The 18,356-nt window shown below is 45.2% G+C and overlaps 1 protein-coding gene across 6 annotated transcripts in view; it reads right to left on the bottom strand.

Annotated features, from left to right (window-relative positions):
* Window positions 1-319: 319 nt before the first annotated feature.
* Window positions 320-18,356, bottom strand: part of RTN4 (reticulon 4) — a 73,887-nt gene continuing 55,850 nt past the window's right edge. For all 6 annotated transcript variants that reach the window (XM_083432506.1, XM_083432503.1, XM_083432505.1 and 3 more), the window contains 5 exons: window positions 15,068-15,206; window positions 5,784-5,853; window positions 4,153-4,199; window positions 3,179-3,237; window positions 320-1,507 (listed from right to left, as the gene is read on the bottom strand). In XM_083432506.1, the coding sequence (XP_083288632.1) occupies window positions 1,465-1,507; window positions 3,179-3,237; window positions 4,153-4,199; window positions 5,784-5,853; window positions 15,068-15,206 (358 nt within the window). In that variant the 3' untranslated portion in view covers window positions 320-1,464. The remainder of the gene's footprint in view (window positions 1,508-3,178; window positions 3,238-4,152; window positions 4,200-5,783; window positions 5,854-15,067; window positions 15,207-18,356) is intronic.

Here is an 18,356-nt window from a genome sequence, read left to right as displayed (position 1 = left end):
CGCGCTCTGGAGGCTTCGTGTTGCTTTCGCTGAAGGGTAGGTGCCCCTTCAGCTAAGGTGCAGCACCCCTTCAGCTAAGCAGGAGGAGAAATGGAAGGGGCTCCGTTTCTCCTGCTGCTTTGCTGAAGGGGCACTGTTCGGAGAGGGGGAGATTAATTTTTTTCTTGTTCTCCCCCTCTAAAACAAGGTGCGTCCTATGGTCGGGTGCATTCTATAGAGCAAAAAATACGGTACTTCTCGGTGGAGAGCTGAATACTCGTGCACCTGTAATCTGCCGGTCCCTGCACTCACGCTTAATTTGCTAGACGACACACAACCATTTAAGTCTATACGCTTTATTGATACTCAAATTGTTTTGTTTTTACATTTCACAATGCATTCCACAGACTTAGTTTAATACAGCTTGAACCGCAAGTGTATACATTTTTTTTTTCATTTGCAATTTCTTGCATTCACAAGGTTCGAAATTTCCAAACGACATTTGCAGCATCGGGGCGCAACCCGCTGACCCATGCACAGGCGCTGAGGATTCCGAGCACATTGGAGAACAAGCATGCTGGGTACTCCTTGCCAGTGCCTCGCAAGGATCTTGAGAGTCACACCTTCAGAAATTCCTTCCACAGATCCAGAGTTTTGAGAGGCTGTAAACTTGTTTACTCAAAATAGACTATAGGAGGTTTGTGCAGCAAAAGTTATGGCGGAAAACTGTGTAATGTGCAAGAAGAGTTCGGTGTTTTCTTTCTTTAATAGGTGCTAGTGTTTTTTTTCTGAAGATTTAAGCTAAATGGAGCTAAAACAAAACCCAAAACAAAACCCAGTTCCGTTCTCCGATATTCCAAGCACTGTGGAGGAGCTGGACATCCTAAGCTGCTGTGAAACACTATATATATATATTTATATAACTTTTATATTGGCAATTGATAAAACAGTAAAATTAAAAAGCACAATACGGCTACACTCGATACCAAACGGGCAAGGCTTTTTAAGCTTGCTTTAATGGCATATTCTTCTACACATCTCTCTCTTTGTTTTTAAAGAAAATCTGCAATCAACCTACACAGACCAGAGGCAGTGCTAAACTGAAATGCTCTCCCTGCACTCCAGCGGCACTGCGCTGTCTTTAAACGCAGCAAGACTACCTTGGCTGAAGCATAAAATGTACAGCTCTCCAATCTGTTATGTTAACCAGTGCTGCACACGGGAGAAGCAAAAGAGGATTAGGTTTAAATCCATACATAGCAGCTTACAATACTTATGATGAACACACATGGCAGTCAAGAACAGGTTATTTCCCCCCGCCTCAAAACACTGCGTTGCTAAAAAATAAAAAGATCTGTGAAATTGCACTGCAATGTCAAGGTTTTGCTATTCCCTGACCCTCCCCACGTAATCCAAATGAATATGCCTCCCCTTCCCCACTTAAAAGATGAACTCCTATTTTTAATAAAAGTTGCTTTAGGTTTCTCATTCGGCTTTGCGCTTCACCCCGGGGATTTTAGCTTGGATCCTGCAAAGAAACAAAAACAAGGCGTTTTAAATGTTATGCCTCCTGCCTTCCCCGATACCCCATAATCCCCCAGAGTCGGTGAAGCTCATTTGATATAAAACCAAGCCTTTAAGTGCATTGGTCCAGCTGTGTGGAATGCTCTCCCAACAGAAATTCAACATGCATCTCCTGTTTTAACTTTTAAATGATGGCTGAGAATTATCCTGCCAGTTAGAGTACTATTGGCACAAAAATGGAAACAAGAAGAATTACCGATGAAAGAGGAATGGCAGACAAAATTAATGGACTATGCAGAATTAGACGACAGGAAGGATTTGAAACCTCTGGGATCAGAGATTCTCAGAAGACTGGAGTAAATATGTGAATTATTTGGAAAGCAATTGTAATCAAGAGATTACGCTAGTAGGATTGCAAGAAGTTTTGTAAGGAGGACTATGTGAAATACTGCAGAGAAAAGTATGAAGAGAATTATTAGTGAAGGACTATTAAAAGTAATAGTGAAATTAATGAAATGCAGATAAAGATTGAAAAATCTTCAGATGTGGTTGGTGAAACACTGAATAAGCTAAGAAAATATGTTGTATGTTTTTTGGAAATTTTATGTAAAAAATAATAAAAATATTTTATTTTATTTTTAAAAAGAGAGAATTATCCTGCCAGCTAAGAAAGCATTTTTCTGCAATAGTTAGCTGATGAGCTCCGATTTTAAATCTGCACATGTTTTTTATTGTACAGTGGCTGCTGCAAACCACTTTGATTTTCAAATTTTATTTATCAAATTGCGGTGTACAAGTATTTTTTATATAACAAACAAATCAACCTAAGTAGTCCAGTGTAAAAAGTGCATGCGGACAAAGAGGCTGCAGAGCAAAGAGATTGGGATGCTGACCATCAAGGACAAGCACCCCCCAAACCTGGCCCTCCAGATGTTTTGGGACTACAATTCCCATTATCCCTGACCACTGGTCCTGTTAGCTAGGGATGATGGGAGTTGGAGTGGCAAAACATCTGGAGGGTTGAGTTTGGGGGTGCCTGATCAAGGAGAACAGAAGCAGAAGAACAGAGAGATTGAGAGACAAGAGAAAGGGAGAGAAAGAGATGTCACTCAGAAACCCAGAGATTCTAGTGAATTTCAGTTTTGACCTGAAAATACTTTTCTTTGCAACCTCAAATAGAGTGATAAGTCATCCATAGATGATAGTTTTGAAAATTACAAGAAGCACAAGTTTAATATGCTCATTCAGCTCACATTCAGCTCTCCGCTGTGTGAGATTATTATATTTATCAGTTGCTTCCCTCTCCCCAAAGTGACGTACAAAAACAAAGATTAAAAAGAAGAATAAAAACAAGCTAAATATTTCTGAAAGTGCAAATTAACTGAACCCCCACCACGTTTTAAAAAATAAGCTGAGAGTTAAACTCTAAAGTCTTGAGTAAATAAAAACGCTTCTACCTAAAAACAGACAACGAAGGCACCAGGTGTGCGTCCCCTGGGGAGAGCATTCCAGATTACAGGGCCTTGAAAGAGGTGCGTATGCACACGCACGCACGCGCGCGCACACACACACACACACACACACAAAACACACACAGAGATGTGATCTCTCACTAAAAATAATATCGAAAGCTATCAGCTACTTTAAAATTATCTTCAAAATTCTATATGCTCACTTTGCCACTGCATCTTTGACATTCTTGTTCACGAGTCCCAGGTAATGGTCAATTTGAACCTAGCAAGTAAAGACACAAGGATAAATTACCATTTCAATAACACAGGAAATCACCATGTATTAACACTTACTTTCTGCTCAACAATCCCCCCCCCATTAAAAAAACAAAACATAACCAGGAACAGGGGCTTCCTGCCACCCTAACAAAAAAGGAACATTGATCCCTATTCCACTAGGACTTGATAGTATATCATGTCTTCTGTATGTGTATCTATTTCAGAACTGTGCAATCCTATTTAGTATAGGATTAGTGATGTTTTAAAGATTTGCAAAATCTTCAGTGCCTTCCCCCCCCCCAATCATTTTTATTGATTTCCCCAATTTTACCAAATCATCCACAAATTAAGGCAGATTTAATACAATTTTCAGTGTCTGGTAGAGAATGTCTGTAAGTTTATGCCTGTCAAGCTTCCTTGTAGGGCCACCAAGCAAAATATAAATTTGAAGCCACTGTCAACAACTTTTGTGTCTGGATTTCCAATTTTTGAAATGTGGTCTAGGAGGAATTTATCCATATATGGGGGCAGAGGGGACCCACTATCTGTTTACTTGAAATGGTGCTCTGCTCTTTTTGCTAGCCTGTTCTCTGAAAGTCTTGCCCCCTTCCAATCTTGCTCTCTGCCTCCCAGCGTCTCTAAAGCAGGTCATTTGGAGTTGATCAGCTCCAAAGTAGTTTCCCAACTAGGAAAGCCTGCCAAGTCAGCTTAAGAGGGACACCCTCCAGGGACTTACATAACCCCAGCTGAGCACTAGGAGCAGCAGCAGCTAAGTAGATCAACAGGAGAAGAGGTGGGATTGTGTTCTGCAGAGCTCTCTCAAATCTTTTTTGGTACACAACTCACTTTTAATCGTCCCAATTAACCATCACATTTTTGGCAGAATTGTCAGGGAATACGCGCCACACCGTACACTCACCTGGTGCTTTTCATAAATAATAGGAATACTGAAGAGCGAAATCAGAGCTGGAATGGGGTATGGGAGGGGAAACACAACACAAGAAACATCCGTAAGTGTATGCAAATAGAGGGATGCAGAAAAAATCAAGCAAGGCAGGGATAGGCAGCCTAAGGCCCGGGGGCCAAATGCGGCCCATTCGCCTTCTCAATCCGGCCCGTGGATGGTCCAGGAATCAGCATGTTTTTACATGAGTAGAATGTGTGCTTTTATTTAAAATGCATCTCTGGGTTATTTGTGGGCCTGCCTGGTGTTTTTACTTGAGTAGAATGTGTGCTTTTATTTAAAATGCATCTCTGGGTTATTTAAAGGGATGTGGGTGGCGCTGTGGGTTAAACCACAGAGCCTAGGACTTGCCGATCAGAAGGTCGGCGGTTCGAATCCCCGCGACAGGGTGAGCTCCCGTTGCTCGGTCCCTGCTCCTGCCAACCTAGCAGTTCGAAAGCACATCAAAGTGCAAGTAGATAAATAGGTACCACTCTGGCGGGAAGGTAAACAGTATTTCTGTGCGCTGCTCTGGTTCGCCAGAAGCAGCTTAGTCATGCCAGCCACATGACCCGGAAGCTGTACGCCGGCTCCCTCGGCCAATAAAGCGAGATGAGTGCCACAACCCCAGAGTCGATTACGACTGGACCAAATGGTCAGGGGTCTCTTTACCTTTTACTGGGTTATTTGTGGGGCATAGGAATTCGTTCATTTCCCCCCCAATAAATATAGTCTGGCCCTCCACATGGTCTGAGGGATGGTGGACTGACCCATGGCTGAAAAAGGTTGCTGACCCCTGAAGTAAGGTGTGCGAATCCAGGCTAAAACAAAAATGCGAGGCTGCTGCAAATAGCCCTTGCAACAGGCAGCAGTCTCTGCATTTTGTGAATATGGGGTGCAGTGCCCCCAAACAATGACTGAGCATGTGACGCTGAGCTGGGCAAGCAAAGCAAGGTCCCCAAATACATCATCCAGACACCTATGCACTCACCTGAGCTACTTATGCTCAGTCGGTAGAGCACGAGTTCTTAATCTCAGGGCCACGCAAGATTCCTGCATTGCAGGGGTTGGAAGAGATGGTACTTTGTGGTTCCTTCTATGATTCTATGAAGTTGCCTTATACTAGGTCAGACCATAGCTCAGTATCATCTGCGGTGGCCGGCTGCAGGTTTCAGGCAAGGCATCTTGCACAGCTCTTTTCGGAGACTGATGGGTTGAATTTATATACTGCCCTATACCTGCAGCTCTATGCCGGGGATTGAACCTGTGACCTTCTGCATGCAAAGCGGATGCTCTGCCACTGAGCTGCAGCCTTCCGCTTACTTTGCCCTGTAGGAATACTGATCCTGATTGCTACTATTGGCATATCAAGCAAATGACTGTGATCAAGTCAAAAGCAATGGAACCAGCCCTCCTCTGCAAACCCCACAGATTAAAACATGGCATTTCTACGACTTTCCCCACAAAAACTCTGCAGCCTTTGCCGATTTGCTCTGACACCTCGGCATCATGCTGTGCCATGACACCAAAATCGCGGCGACGTACTGCTTTTCTCAAAAATGCTTTGCATGTTATTTGGTGCAACGTAGTATAGAGGGCCAACTTACCCAGTATCAGCAATGTCAGACCATTGAACAAGGCACCAACGTAGGTGAACACCCACATCAACACGGCAAACTGGAAGGGAAAAAAAAGAGAAAGCTGAGTAGGAATGCAGAATGTGGACCATTTTGCTCAAGTAGGCTTTGCAGTTGCCACGGGCTGGCCGCTACGTGAGGTATGGGGGTGGGAGTGGCTGGAGACTCCCCAAGTGATGGGATCCGCTAGAAGTGTAAGCCATTCTAAAGCCTTGCATGTGGAAAATGGGGGAAGTTGACATGGGAATGTCACTCTCAGCAGCAGCAGCATCCGCCGTGGCAATTTGGCGTTTGTTCCGACTCTTTAGGTGGCCTTCACTAGAAGGACTTCTCTGTAGGCAGCATGGAAAGATCAGGCAGCGAAAAGGCAGCGCTCCAGCCTCCGTATGTCAGAGATAATTATAGCCGAAAGGACTTGTAATGGGATCCCACAGACTTTAGCTTTGAGGTCCCCTGGCTGTGCTGAGAATGACGAAGTGTCTCATAGGATTTCAGGTCTGCTCCATCTCCCGGTGGTTTGTGTGGCCATTTCGACCACAGAATAGGTTCAAGTACAAGCAATGAGACAGGCCCTATGCCATTAGACTTATGAATAATAATAATAATAATAATAATAATAATAATAATAATAATAATTTATTTATATGCCACTCATCTGACTGGGTTGCCACTCTGGGCGGCTTCCAGCAAATCATAAAACCAAAGAAATCCACAATACATTAGAAACGTCCCTATGCTACTTCCATGCACTTAAGATCGCCGTGAGCTGCTCATACCACACAGGGAATGTTTCGTTAGCAAGATGCCTTCCAAGCAGCAAGCAAGGTTGATATATATTACGCGGGGCAGAGGCTTTCAAAGCTTTTTGGGTCCACGGCTCCCTTGAGCAACTACCTTCTTTCTGTGGTGCCCTTGTGAGCCTCAGGAGCCCAGCTGCGTCACCCTGTGCCTGCAGAGCCGGCAGCCCCTCACCCTTTTTCGAACACCCTGCCTTATGAAGGGTTTACCCAGCTGCCTCTCCTCTCCCCTCTCATTGGGAGTCTGCAGCTGCCGCCTCTGGTCTCTGAGCTGCCCCACTTGCCCCAAAGAGATGTGCCTCCACACATGGCCCCACCAGGGCCTGGGTAGCACCCCCTGCCCAGCGCCAGAGGCATCATTCACCTGGGGAACTTGCAGCCAGCGCTGCTGCAACAAACAGCTGTGCAAGCCTTTGGGAGGGTTGCACAGCTCTATTCAGAGACTGGTGGATTGAATTTGGAGGCTGATGGAGGGAGGGAAGGAAAGAGGGACAGAGGCCAGTGTTGCCCATGGCACCCCTGGCCATCATTCAAGGCAGCCCAGGTTGCCACGGCACACGGGTTGAAAACCACAGACATAGGACAAAACCTTTGTTCTCTCCACCACCACCCACTGCAGCCTCCTTCCTTGCATTCCACTTCCCAGACCTTGTAAGCTTCTGTTCCCCTTCTTTGTGACCTAGTGCTAATGGGAGGAGTGCGGTTAAGGTTGTCTTCAGTAGCAGCGGCCAATCTGTGGCCCTCCAGTTGATGCTAGACTACATTTCGTGCCATCCCTGGTTATTAGCCATGCTGGCTGGGGGCTGATGAGTGTGTGTGCGTGTGTGTGTGTGTGCGCGCGCACACACACATTTTATTAAATTTTACATATCAGTTCCAACACTCATACAACATAACTTCTCATCTTACACAATATGATGATTTTCCGTTCTTCATCACTTATTCTGCATTTCTTAATTTCTGCATTACATTTAATTGTCCTTAACTAATAATTCTCTTCATAGTCTTTCTTGCAATATTTCAAATAATCCACCTTACAAAACTTCTTGCAGTCCTGCTAGCGTAATCTGTTCATCACAATTACTTTTAAAATAGTTCATATATTCACTCCAGTCTTCTAAGAATCTCTGATCTCGCAGGTTTCGAATCCTTCCTGTTAATTTATCTAATTCTGCATAGTCCATCAACTTCATTCTTCTTTCATCGGTAGGGACCTGATGAGAGTTGGCGTCCAGTAGCACTTGGAGACGCGGGGACTTGGAGACACTTAGGGACGCGGGTGGCGCTGTGGGTAAAAGCCTCAGTGCCTAGGGCTTGCCGATCAAAAGGTCAGCAGTTCGAATCCCCGCGGCGGGGTGCGCTCCCGTCGCTCGGTCCCAGCTCCTGCCAACCTAGCAGTTAGAAAGCACCCCCGGGTGGAAGTAGATAAATAGGGATCACTTACTAGCGGGAAGGTAAACGGCGTTCCGTGTGCGGCTCTGGCTCGCCAGATGCAGCTTGTCACGCTGGCCACGTGACCCGGAAGTGTCTGCGGACAGCGCTGGCCCTCGGCCTCTTTGAGTGAGATGGGCGCACAACCCTAGAGTCTGTCAAGACTGGCCCGTACGGGCAGGGGTACCTTTAGCTTTAGCACTTGGAGAGCCACAGGCTCCCCATCTCTGGTCTTAAGTCTAGAAGGGGGGAAGCAGCTTTGCAAAATCTTTAACTGCAGAGCTGTGGATGTGCACAGTTCCCACTTGCTGTGTCAAAGAAGCACCAGTCCATCCAGCCCAGCAGCTCTCTGTTATTTCAGGCAGGGAGCTGGGGAGGAGCCATGATCCATGGTAGAACATCTGCTTTGCATGTAGACGCTCCCTGGCACCTGCAGGTAGGGCTGGGAGAGAGCCCTGCCTGGAACCCTGGAGAGCTGCTGCCATTCAGTTCAGACAACGCTAAGCAAGATGGACGAGTGGTCTGGCTTGGGATACAGCAGTGCGTCAAGTCTCTTTTGGTCCTGCTAACTTGACATCCTTTCTGCCCAGCTCACCAGGGACTGAACTTGAGAAACAACTTGGTCTGTGGTCTCTCTTCTCAAGGAACTGGTGGCTCTTTAGGACTTGAGAGAGGAAGCAAGGAGGGCAAAATGTTTACCTTTCCTAAGCAACTAGTTAATTGCAAACCCGAAACCCCAACCCTGTGAAACTGGAGGAGGTGAGGGAGAATCACCTTTACTATTCCAAATGTAACATGAGAAATAAGGGAACGAGACCAACGTGTCCCGGGATGAGATAGAGCCCTACTAGTTGCCAGAGGGTTTAAGATCTGCTTGCCAAGTAAGAAGGGCAGGGGTGTGGGTGTGTGACCTGGAAGTGCTGAATCACTAATGTGTTGCATGTGGGGTGGTGGGTGAGAGTTCCCAGGTCAGCTGATTCCCACTGCTAATCTGAGGGCAAAACGTTCAGTAGGGGAAGGGCTCTCTGAACAAAATGACTAAGGGTACATTTGCACAATCATTTACTTAGAAGTATTTATTACTTGGGCTGGGTTTTCTTTTTTATTGGATAATGTTCGAAGTAGGTTACAAGCCTCTAAGATATAACTATGAACTGAGTTAATTTTTTTAAGAAAAATCTGCAATGAATTTAAAAAGTAGTAAAAAATGGCAAATTTGCAAGAGTTTATCCAAAGACTCAATGGCACTGTTTCCCCCTACACCCTGTATTTCTCATTCTTGCATTCTAAGAAACCCCTGGGATGCCAGTGGCACTGTGGGTTAAACCACAGAGCCTAGGACTTGCTGATCAGAAGGTCGGCGGTTCGAATTCCCTTGACGGGGTGAGCTCCCGTTGCTCGGTCCCTGCTCCTGGCCAATCTAGCAGTTTGAAAGCACGTCAAAGTGCAAGTAGATAAATAGGTACCGCTCTGGCGGGAAGGTAAACGGCATTTCTGTGCGCTGCTCTGGTTCACTAGAAGCGGCTTAGTCATGCTGACCACATGACCTGGAAGCTGTACGCCAGCTCCCTTGGCCAATAAAGCTAGATGAGTGCCGCAACCCCAGAGTTGGTCATGACTGGACCTAATGGTCAGGGGTCCCTTTACCTTTTAAGAAACCCTTGCTTGTGACCCTTGGTTAACCAAAGGTATCCTGAGTCCCCCTCCCCAAAAAAAACTTGGGTCTCCAGTTGTTCCTGGACTACAACTCCCAGCACCTCTGACCACTGGTCCTGCAAGCTAGGGATCATGGGAGTTGTGGTCCAACAACAAACTTGGGGATCCAAGTTTGAGAAGCACTGCCCAAGGAGAATATACAGAAGCTTTCGCTTGGCACCTGCAATGCTGGTAATGTCACTATTAAATGGGTACTCCTGGGACTGGTGACAAAGAGCTAGCAACCCATCTCCAGTTAATACCCCTTTTCCTCTTCCACTGGCTGCAACACCTGCAACAGAGGCTCCTGCTGAACGCTTAAGCCAGCAGCAGCACACCTGTGGCCCTGTAGATGCTGCTGGTCTGCACCTCCCTTCATCTCTGACCACTGCATGCAATCTGGGGTTGCTGGGAGAGGCTTCTATGTAGATTTAAGATTATGCATTCTCGCCTTGGCACAGTACTTTTCACTTAAAAGCATGGCGTGCACAGCACCCTGGGAAGCACCGACAAGAAAATGCAGCAGAAAATGCCTGGTGGCATTTATCAGGCAAAGGGAACCCTTCTCGGGCTGAGGGCCATGTTACCTGAATACCATGTTACCTGTATACCTGAAGGAGCGTCTCCACCCCCATCGTTCAGCCCAGACACTGAGGTCCAGCACCGAGGGCCTTCTGGCAGTTCCCTCATTGGGAGAAGTGAGGTTACAGGGAACCAGACAAGAGGGCCTTCTCGGTAGTGGCACCCGCCCTGTGGAACGCCCTTCAGATGTGAAGGAAATAAGCAGCTATCTTATCTTTAAAAGACATCTGAAGGCAGCCCTGTTTAGGGAAGTTTTTAATATTTAATGCTGTATTGCTTTTAGCACTCGATTGGGAGCCTCCCAGATGGGCGGGGTATAAATAAATTGTTTATTATTATTATTATTATTATTATTATTATTATTATTATTATTATTACGGACAACCTTGCAGAGGCCACATGTCAGCAGCGGGGGGAAGAAGGTGTGGCCAGATGCAAAAGTAGGGAATGCACAAAAACTCCTTGGCACAGAAGGATGCATTGCAGTCACAGAAACCCCAGAGGTTTTACACGTAGCCCTTTCCATTCTTCAAGGCCACATTCCAGGTAGACAAAAGCACTCAAGGAGTATGTGGAGAAAGGCCAGTGAGGTTAGACAGTCCTGGAGGGCTGCAATCACTTGTTCACACAAACACAGAGCCTGAGGTCCCCACCCCCTGGCATGTATACGACAATCTGAGGTCTACAGTTGTTGCAGAGTTTTTGACAAGGCCAGGTCATTCTGCACATCCATAACAAAACATTTTGTGGTGCGTAAGCTTGCCTTTTCCTCCAAAGGGTTAGAAACCTTGCCTTCCCTGCAACGTGGCTGCTCATCACATTGCTTAAGAGCCACTAGGGAATTGTTAAAAAATCAACCACTATTTCAGAAACTGCATAGAAGTCTTACTTATACAGCAACTATGGGCAAAGGGCTGTTTCTGCAGTACTCTGGCTTATCTCAGAACCGGCTGCAAGTCTTAGCAGATGTTAAGGCTCAGATAAGATACCTAAATCTCTTTCCAGGCAAGGGCCCTTGTATGTCGTCTTCTTCTTTTTAAGGCTGTAAGCTTAAGCAAGAATTCTTTTGAGATAGGACAGGGTGCATCTTACAGGAAAGTCAGTCCACCAGGCAGGCTCAGTTACATGAACCCATGACAACACAGCATTGCAGAATCATCCCTGCCCATATGGCTCTGCCATATAGTTAGCCAAGAGCATGGGGACCACTACAGGAAGCAGACACCCCCAACACACACACCTCTATCTTCCATCAACAAGAAAGAGGCATTTCCAGAGTTTAAAGCCAGGCAAGAGAGGGTGTGTAGCAAAACCATGAGGAATGTAACCCGGGGAGAATTCCAAAGGCCAGACCAAATGTCATGGAGGAGCACATTTGGCCCTTGCTCCTAAGGCTTTTGATCCTGTCATACTGGGCTAAATGGCATTAAACCAGCCTCTCTCAACCTTGAGTCCCTGGATGGTGTTGGACTACAACTCCCACCATCCCTAGCAACCAGGACCAGTGGGCCGGGATGATGGGAGTTGTAGTCCAACAACATCTGGGGACCCAAGGTTGAGAAAGGCTGCGTTAAACCAATATGTGATCTGTTATATGCCTCCTCAAGTGACTCCTACTATATTTAGCAAGAAAAATAATCAACCCCAAACCCAACACTGAACAGCTGACCCCTTAACACAGTTTGAAGATACTAAAGATAGGAGCGAGTCCTGTGGCAGAATAAGACTGGCTGGACCATATGTTTTGGCGAATTTATACTGTGCTGCAATCGCTACAGCAGATCTTGATAAAATCCCAGTATGACAGAAAACTTTTCAGCAAACCTCCTGCTCCGCTACTTTGCCATCACTGCATAGCTGGGAGTTCTTTGATCTGCCATCATCACCAGGCAAATAGTATTGGGAAACTGTTGAGCAATCCCTCCAGCACATGTGACTGGCATCTCCTAGGCTGCCTGAGTTTCCGAATTTAAGGAATGGGGCAGTTTCCACTGCCTCTTTGGCATTTTAAATATGGCTGACCGCAGGCCTTTCCCCAGAAGGGGGTGGGATGCCGAAGATACTGCAAACCAGAGGGAAAACTCATCCAAAAGTCATTAATAAAAAAACTCCACACACTTCAGAGAAATATCTTCTTCCCTTTGTGGGGGGAGGGGGAACACACAATATGAACCTCAGCGTGAAACGATTCTAAATCAACTTTGGGTTGATGGCTTTCCAGATGTTAAAAGGTAAAGAGACCCCTGACCATTAGGTCCAGTCGTGACCGACTCTGGGGTTGCGGCGCTCATCTCGCTTTATTGGCTGAGGGAGCCGGTGTACAGCTTCCGGGTCATGTGGCCAGCATGACTAATCCGCTTCTGGCGAAGCAGAGCAGCACATGGAAATGCTGTTTACCTTCACGCCGGAGTGGTACCTTTTTATCTACTTGCACTTTGACGTGCTTTCGAACTGCTAGGTTGGCAGGAGCAGGGACTGAGCAACAGGAGCTCACCCCGTCGCGGGGATTCGAACCGCCGACCTTCTAATCAGCAAGCTCTAGGCTCTGTGGTTTAACCCACAGTGCCACCCATCCCGGCAGCTCCAGCTAGCACAGCCAATGGTCAATGGTGATGGGAGATGTAGTCAAGCAACATCTGGAGGATACCATTTTGACCACTCCTGACCTGGAATGCTAGAGTAGACAGATATCTGTTCTTATACAGCAGGATTCCTCTGGTGTTCTTAAGCCTCAAACAACTGCAGTGGGGAGAACAAAACGATGCTAAAGGTTTTATTTTGTTCCAACTCATCTTGAGTTCCACAGAACCATCCTTCAGGAATTTCCTTTTACATTTTAGGAATGGGTTGCTTCAATCTTGCTTTATGCAGCTGACTTCTGGGAGAAAGCATTCAGCAGAGCAAGAGAGGACACTGGCTTGTCTCTTGCTAAGGCAACACCAGCAATTGAACCAAGTCAGGGAGTTGAAATTTCAACACCCCAAAGTTGCCAGTGAGCAACTTCTGTAAGTCAGTAAAGCAAAACAGATCGGCTTCAGTCAAATCAACAGTGTCAGGTAGTAACTCAGATTTTCTGATAAGGAGATAGTTGATCCTCCTCCAGGGCTGTTGAAGACTCCCATAGAAGTGGCTATACCAACACTGGAAAACTTTGCTCAGATCATCAACCTCTCAACTGGAATTATCCAGTAGCAAGAAGTTGTAAAGTGGCATTTAAATGCACTCTAAGGTGGCCTTTTTGCAGATGGAAAATAAAGTAGTTAAATAAGAAAATAAGTGGTTAAATATTAAAGGTCCACAGCCCTACGGTATCAGCTACTCTAGCCTAGATCTGAAACCAATCATGGTTTTAGATGGGTAAAGAAAATATCCAAGCTATCTTCTATTTCAGAAGCACTTCCTACGTGCTCCACTTCATATAAACCTACGTAGTTATGCAAGTCTTTTGAAGCATGAAAGATCGGCAGAATGCTAAATCAACGAGCTGGAAAGGAACTGCAGAATATTCCCTTGTTCAGGGCAAGAATGAAGACTTTACTGACAGCTGAAATTAATTTTTCATATCAGAGGTTTCTTCTTCTTGTTTTGCCAGTTGGATCAAAGACTTTTATTCTATTGGAAGTATTCTGCTTTGCCAATGTTTACAACATTGTATACTGTCTACAGAGAATCCATGGGTGGGGGCCATCTGAAGTACAACACACATTCACAACCTTTTTTGGTGGGTGCCATTTTTAATGACCCCCATACATTTTTAAAAGCCAATGCTTCAAATTGCTGAAATCCTTTTCCAGCTGTAACTTTTCTTTAATGAAAGCACTGTAACGCCATAACGCTATTATAACGCTATTATGCCAGTTTCGGTATTATGGTGCAATAGAGTTCAAACACCATAACACTATAAAGTGGGAATAATTAAATCACAAACATCATAGCATTATCTCTCTCTCTCTTTTTAATAGCTGGAGAAGTGTTTTTAGCAATAATGAAAGGATTAAAAGTCAAAAACGTGGTCATGAAATGGCACCAGTCATAAATTTTATAAGGAATGTATGCTGACCTGTGACAGGTCCAAACTAGTGTCCAAAATTCACCCTTTCAAAAAGGCAGAAGAGCAGCTCTAAAGCAGCCTTCCTCAACTGGGAAAGGGCATTGATAAAGATGGGACTAGGAATTCAGACGGAAGACAAATATCAAAAATACTAGATGATGCTGTTGGATGGGTGCCCACCCAAACTGTGATCAAACCATGGCAGTTCCACCTTAAATAACTAGTATGGAAGTATCCCAAGTCTCCGGCTTCTGGCCCAAAAGTCAATTAATACAGACGAACCTTGCTTCTAAAGCAACAAATTTCAAATATGCCTGGCTAATTTAAGAATGGGCATAAATACTGAGTGAGACTTACAAGGGAACTGAAATCCAAATAGGCCCACATACCCCCCAGTGGTCATTAGAACCTCTAACGTGTGGGTGGGGAACTTGCTGCCCTCCATGTGTTGCTAGACTGCAACTCCCATCACCCCTTCTGGCTGGGGCTGATGGGAGCTGGAGTCCCAACAACATCCAAAGCAAAGGCACAGTTCGCCATCCCTGCTCTAAAACCATACAGCCACATCCCTGCCCACCTCACGTGCTTTACTGCATTTGGCAAACACCAGATGGTCCTTCAGGTCTACCTGGACAGGATTCCCTCCCCTTCTGCAAGTATATACTCCGGAAAGGTTGAAAATAATGGAAGTCTCTTACCTTTAGCGAATCCACCAAGTCGTCCACTAGGAAGAGGCGTCTGAGCTCCTTAACTGTGTTGTTGAAGTGGCCAAGCACCATATGGCTGTATTTTTGCACAAGCTCCTCAGACACAGCGACATCTTTATCCAAGTAAGCCCTAAAAGAGGGAAAGCGCCGTTCATAACATTCGACTTGGCAGCACGAGATTCTTGGAGCTCTCCAAGCTCTCAGCCAGAGCACAATGGAGAAACAACGGGGAAGGTCATGGCACTCAAGAATTGTATAGATAGACAAAGACCCAAGCGTGAGGCACTCTATAATTTATTCACAGCAGTGAAGCTGCCGCACTTAAAACCCTAGGTCTTTCCAAGAACGGGCACAATTAGTTCATTAAACTGCACTTAAATGGTAGAAGCAAATGCCTGGCCACTTGAAGCAGGTAAATGAAAGGTAAAAAAATAAAATAAGGCTGTGCCTTTTTGCACAGGCTTGGCAACAAAATCAAATGTCTTTTTGGCTAGATATAACTGGAGATGATGTCCTACTCAGTCCAAAGAAGAGCCTTTGTTTTGAAACAAAAAAACTAACACTCCCACAGCTTCACTGCATTACGCAAACCCACTTCCCAGAATATCGCAACCCTCAAAGTTCTACTTTGGTCCCACTAACCTCTTGCCAATCAGCCCAACATATTTTAAATATTTTAAAAGGGGAAATAAATGCTTCAGCCCATCCCAGCCCTTCAAAATTGCCTCTGGGGGTTAGGAGAACCCCCAGGAAAGAACGCAGAAGGAGGAGAGGGGGACTGTTGCATTTAGCAAGCTAAAATGTTCGCCCTGATGGAACCACCACTTTAGCACAATGTCAAATTCCTCCCCTTTTATCCTATTTGCAGAAATGTGGTATCCTTGAAGTTTTCAAGATGCTTCTTAGACAGGCATGTAGCATCTGCCGATTCTGCTTGCACGATGCTTTTCTTGTCGTGAAAGGTACCTGATTTTAAAGCTACTGCAAGTTTCACAACTGCCCAATTCAAAAGTGGTGGCATTGCTTTTGAGATGGTTCAGTGTTGGCTATGTAGGTTCCAATGCTTCTCAAACGGCCAAAGATTATGAAATTCTTGATATACCATACCAATGCAATATAGTGTAATGAAACATTACTGTACTGAAGTGCATTGTGAAATTATGATAAATGCCTAAGGATCCAAACCTACCTGGGTAAACATGTAGTAGCAGGAAAGAAAACAGTAATCTTTTCTTTTCTTTTTTGCACTAATGTGCATAATTTTTATTATGGAGATCTGCAAGACTGTTGGTATGTGGAGGAGGGCACATACCAGCATGCATTGTGAGGTGTCTGGTAAGCCATCTTCCAATGGATTAGACTCCTAAGTTAGCATTGAGTAAATCTGTTGCTCTGTCAACCTTTAATTGCTTCCATTAAAACGGGGCTAGGAGCTTTACAAATAACTTAAGCATAAACCTTTGCTCTAAAGAGTTTTACAGCCCAGAGATAGGAGGTCAGGGAAGGGGAAGAAGCAAATTTGCATGCTGATCAGCAAGAGCTGCTGTACGGCAAGCAGGCCAAGGGACACAGTGAGCACAAGGATGGTGGTCATTTGTCATGGATGCTCTAGCTGGGATTCCTGCACTGCAGGGGGTTGGACTAGATGTCCCTTCCAATTCTTCAGTTCTATGATTCTATGACCATAGATGATGTAGGGAAGTGAGAGCTGGACCATAAAGAAGGCTGATCACCGAAGAATTGATGCTTTTGAATTCTGGTGCTGGAGGAGACTCTTGAGAGTCCCATGGACTGCAAGAAGATCAAACCTATCCATTCTGAAGGAAATCAGCCCTGAGTGCTCCCTGGAAGGACAGATCCTGAAGCTGAGGCTCCAATACTTTGGCCACCTCATGAGAAGAGAAGACTCCCTGGAAAAGACCCTGATGTTGGGAAAGATGGAGGGCACAAGGAGAAGGGGACGACAGAGGACGAGATGGTTGGACAATGTTCTTGAAGCTATAAACATGAGTCTGACCAAACTGTGGGAGGCAGTGGAAGACAGGAGTGCCTGGTGTGCTCTGGTCCATGGGGTCAGGAAGAGTCGGACACGACTAAACGACTAAACAACGACCATAGCTATCTCCCTCTGTGCATAACAGGGGGAGATATTCAACTAATAGCTGATGTGTCAGCTTACACGTCAACTAACATATAAGCCCAGTGCTGAAGCACAGAATACCAACATGGTGACAACTACTGTACATAGACAGGAACTTTCTCCATTTTCAGCACCAGCTGAAGACGTTCGTCTTCCAACAAACCTTCAAACATCTTTATCCCAGTTGGCAACTGTTCTAGATCTGAATCAATATTGTCATTTTAAACTGTTTTTTTTTTAAAAAAAAATATTTATAGCAATTGTTATTGTTTTTATATGCAATTGTTTCTACCTGCTTTAATATACTGTGTGCCATTATATCCTTTAGAGATGCCTTGTGGAAAGTGATTCATGAATGGAGCAAATAATTGCACAGGCTTCCCATTTGCTTCCAGGCCAATTCAGGGTGCTGGCACTGCTCCTCTGTGAGCCTGCCTGCTCACAGGCAGGTTTAACAAACTGAAGGACATTGTCCATGTTCAAATATATAAAAGGATGTCACCTAGAGGAGGGAGAAAGGTTGTTTTCTGCTGCTCCAGAGAAGCGGACACGGAGCAATGGATCCAAACTACAAGAAAGAAGATTCCACCTAAACATTAGGAAGAACTTCCTGACAGTAAGAGCTGTTTGACAGTGGAATTTGCTGCCAAGGAGTGTGGTGGAGTCTCCTTCTTTGGAGGTCTTTAAGCAGAGGCTTGACAACCATATGTCAGGAGTGCTCTGATGGTGTTTCCTGCTTGGCAGGGGGTTGGACTCGATGGCCCTTGTGGTCTCTTCCAACTCTATGATTCTATGATTCTATGTTCTCTTTCTATGCCCCTCCAGATAGAAATATGCAGATGGGGACACACATACCCCTGCTTTAAGTCGTTTATATACTGTTCTCTCTTGTATATTATTTACTACAAAGCTCGATGACTAAGCTCTTTAGCAACTAAACATCAGATTACTGGAACGACGTCCGGGCACAAATGGACTCTTTATTACTGCGTTTGCAATTGTTCAAGATAAAATATATTTTGGAAAGAGAAGAAATGAGCACTGAGCCACTGATATATGACAAGTGAACTCTTTGTTTACTGCGTTTGCAATTGTTTAAGATAAAACCTATTTGGGAAAGAAACTACTTTTGCCATTTTT

The sequence above is a fragment of the Podarcis tiliguerta genome (genome assembly GCF_965153285.1).
Source record: "Podarcis tiliguerta genome assembly, chromosome: 3".
NCBI lineage: Eukaryota > Metazoa > Chordata > Lepidosauria > Squamata > Lacertidae > Podarcis > Podarcis tiliguerta.
Note: the sequence above shows the minus strand (reverse complement) of the source record. Positions and strands in the feature narration are given on the sequence as shown.